The sequence below is a fragment of the Myotis brandtii genome, unplaced genomic scaffold (genome assembly GCF_000412655.1).
Source record: "Myotis brandtii unplaced genomic scaffold, ASM41265v1 scaffold130, whole genome shotgun sequence".
Classification (NCBI taxonomy): domain Eukaryota; kingdom Metazoa; phylum Chordata; class Mammalia; order Chiroptera; family Vespertilionidae; genus Myotis; species Myotis brandtii.
This window is the reverse complement of record NW_005354596.1, coordinates 478,896-482,086: the sequence shown is the minus strand read 5'-3', so window position 1 is coordinate 482,086 and position 3,191 is coordinate 478,896. Positions and strand designations below refer to the sequence as shown.

At 67.3% G+C, this 3,191-nt stretch overlaps 1 protein-coding gene across 1 annotated transcript in view; it reads right to left on the bottom strand.

Moving 5' to 3' along the window:
• The window catches only part of VWA7 (von Willebrand factor A domain containing 7), an 8,152-nt gene extending 4,970 nt beyond the window's left edge, over window positions 1–3,182 (bottom strand). The window contains exons 1-6 of the mRNA XM_014534512.1: window positions 2,995–3,182; window positions 2,488–2,728; window positions 1,700–2,198; window positions 1,098–1,208; window positions 520–715; window positions 251–420 (exon numbers count right to left, since the gene is read on the bottom strand). Coding sequence (XP_014389998.1) covers window positions 251–420; window positions 520–715; window positions 1,098–1,208; window positions 1,700–2,198; window positions 2,488–2,715 — 1,204 coding nt within the window. The 5' untranslated portion in view covers window positions 2,716–2,728; window positions 2,995–3,182. The remainder of the gene's footprint in view (window positions 1–250; window positions 421–519; window positions 716–1,097; window positions 1,209–1,699; window positions 2,199–2,487; window positions 2,729–2,994) is intronic.
• Window positions 3,183–3,191: the final 9 nt, after the last annotated feature.

Genomic DNA, 3,191 nt, shown 5'->3' with positions numbered 1-3,191 from the left:
ACCAACCCCCCGCCCCCCGCCCCCGCATCCCCTCCTCGGTCTGTGGGAAGTAGAGAGACCTGAAAATGACTGGAGGCTAAGAAAGCAGGGCCACTGCCTAAGCGTGGGTGCTGGGGAAGGAAGCGCTGTGACCTGCTGCCCTTTGGGAGCAGTGGACGCAGCGGCGATTGTTCGAGGCAAGCGCAGGCCCACTGCCCACGGCACACCTTTGCCGCTTTCCTTCCCTCCACTCTCCCGCCAGACCGGCCACCTGGGTCGTGGAAAGGCACCAGCACGTAGTGGGCGGGCTCCATGGGGCCGCCCCGCCGCTGCTCCACAATGTGGCGAGCCTGGATCTTGGCGGCGTTGATCTCCTCGCCCATGCTGCCCGTGGTGTCCAGCACAAAGCTCAGGCTGGAGGCAGGGGTGATGTCCAGCAGCCTGCAGAGAGCCACAGGGAGGGTCTGCCCACCGGTCCCCAGCCCCGGCTTCGCAGCTCCCCAGGGAGCTCCTAGGGAGCCCGCCTCCAGGGCCACTCACCTGGAGAAGCCCCGGTCCCCCAGGCGGCTCCGCAGGAGCCCGAAGGCCTGGATGGAGGCCAGAAGGGCCAGTTCTGCAGCCTGGAGGTGGAGCGTGTGGTGGGGGGAGAAGCCCGGGGCTGTGCTGTCCTTGTTGATGCCTCCCCGGGGTGGCTGAGAGCTGCTCTGGTCAAAACGGCCCCCGTGGCTGCATTTTCCTGGGTGGGGAAAGGGATCTGGAGGTGGGAGTAGAAAACCCACTGCCCCCTAAGAGATGGGGCCTTTCTGAGCGGGCCTGGCCCTCTCACTGCTCAGCGAAGGACCGGCAGGAAGTGATGACATTCTGGAGGGTCATCCCACAGCACATGAGGGATCCCCAGCCCCCAGGCCATCCCCAGAAGCTGCCCTCAGGCAATGGAGGTCTCATGAGCTGCTCCCGCCCCTCCCCCAACAAGTCCTGGCCACTCGGCAGGCCCTCATCCACCCAGCCCTTCCCTTCCAGGAAGTGGGGCGAGGACCTAGAGACTGAGGGCCCTGGGGACAGAGTCCGGGAAGGGAGGTGACTCTCCCCTTACTTCCGAGGGCTTTTCTGTCTGGTACCTGGAGGCTTGGAGGGATAAGTTCCAAAGTAGCCAGAGGTGAGGCGTGTGAAACCCAGCAGATTCCCAGGGCAGCTCAGCTCCTCACAATCTGCGCAGGTAGGATCTCCCACTGCAAAGGGAGGGGCAAGGTCTAGAGCCCAAGACCCTGCGGCCCCGACCCCAACCCTGTCCACCCAAACTTCAGCTTTTCCTCCGCTGCCGAGGCGCCAGCCCTCAGGGAGCCGTCCCAGGCGCCCCCTAGGCTCCCTGAACTGACCCTGGAGCTCAGGGGCTGATGGTGAGACAGGATCTGCGGCTGGGACTGTGCCAGGGACGCCAGCAGTGTGGGGCCAACCCCTGCGCGCTGTGCACAGGAAGTGAGCTTCGGTGGGACAGGAGGCAGCTGCGGTCTTGCTCAGCTGGGAGGTTGAGGGACCGAGAGAGAAAGCCCCGTGGACCCGGGGGGCGGGGAAGCATGTGGGAGGGACGCAGCGGGGCCTGCAGCCTGGTCCTGGCCGTCCTTCCCGGCGACCGCAGGGAAGCCACCCGACGGCCTGGCCTCGGGTCGAGCTGCGGGGCCTTGGAGGGCGTTCCAGAGCGGAGGCGAGGCGGCGGCCATACCTTGTGCCAGGCTCCCCAGCTCCTGCCGTGGCCAGAGGAGGTGCGGGTGTGGCCGCTGCTGCCCCAGCTCCACCCAGTTGCTGTGACTGTAGAAGTCCTGCTCCGGGGAAGGAGAGGGACGGCACTGGCTGTCTCGGCTGCCAGCCCTCACCTGCCGTGTGGACGCGGGGACCAGGGGGTGGCTCAGGGCCTTGGCAGACAGGGCCCCGGTCCCTTCCAGAGGCCTGGTCAAGAAGGCGCCACCCGGGAGACGGGAAGACTGGCAGTGAAGGGCCCTCTGCCCATGAAGGGCCTCCCTCAGAGCCCCCACCAGGCGTGTGCGCCCCTGGCCCAGCCGCTCGGCATCAAAGTGCAAGTCAGGGTCGTTCCTGGAAGTTGGCAGGAAGTCCTGGGCTGCATTGGCACGAGACACCTCGCCTAAGGCTGCTCGGAACCGCCGGGAAGGGGACCCAGGTCCGAAGTAGGAGGCAAAGAGGTCATCGGCGAGGAGGGTGCGGCCCTGGGAGAGGGCAGGGGACGGGCTCAGGGAAGCCCCTGGGATTGGGCCATTGCCCACGCTTCCTCGGGAACTGGCACGCAAGGCTGTGTGGAAGGGCGCGGCGGGCACCCCTCGGGGCCACCCGGGATCTTCCTCAGCGGGAGGGACTCCTGATTTCAGGACCAGGGATCCTGGGTGCTGTGGCTGCAGGGGGTAGAGAGGAGGGGACAGGCAAGCAGGACCTCAGGGAGTAGAGGCCCCAGGACCGCCGGGGTCGGGCTGGCATGTGACAGGACCCAGGGACACTCACCAGGAAGTCCTCAAGACGAAGGGGGGGCCGGCCCGGGGGCGGCCGCTCCAGGAGGAGCTGCAGAGTGACATTGAGAGCCGCCGCCTCCGTCAGGTCCTGGTGGGTGACAGAGCCAGGGGCGGCCAGGAGGCTCCAGATGTTGGGGAAGAAGGCAGATGTGGGGGACAGCAGCTGTAGCAGCAGCAGCAGCACGGAGCCCAGGGCCAGGGGCACGTGGGTGGGGGGCATAGCGGACGCAGACCTGGGGGACAGAGGGCTCGCATGGGAGGAGGGAGAAGCAATCCCAGGGCAGGCGGCTGTGTCCCTGGGCACCTGTGGGGCCGCTTCTGCTTTGCCTCAAGCTCCAGCTGCTCCAGCTGCTTCCTGCCCTCTCGTTGCCCAGACAACCTGAGGGCCTTCTCGGGCCAGTTGGGACCTACACCAGCAAGAGGGGCCGAGGCTCCTCCCCCGGGGACCCCTCCCCACCCAGCCTGACACCCCTCCACCCCAGCACAGGAGTCCCCCTACCTGGCGGCTGGGTCTAGCAGGGCGGCCAGTGCGGTGTCACAGGGCACTTAGGTCAGAGTTATAATTAACCTGCGTGGGGCTGGGCGGGAGGAGGACGGAGGCCCAGCAGGGTGGGCAGGACTGACCCCTGGCCTGTCCTCCAGGCCCAAAGCCACAGCAGCAGCGGCACCGGGCGGCTCCCCTGGCTGCAGTGGGGA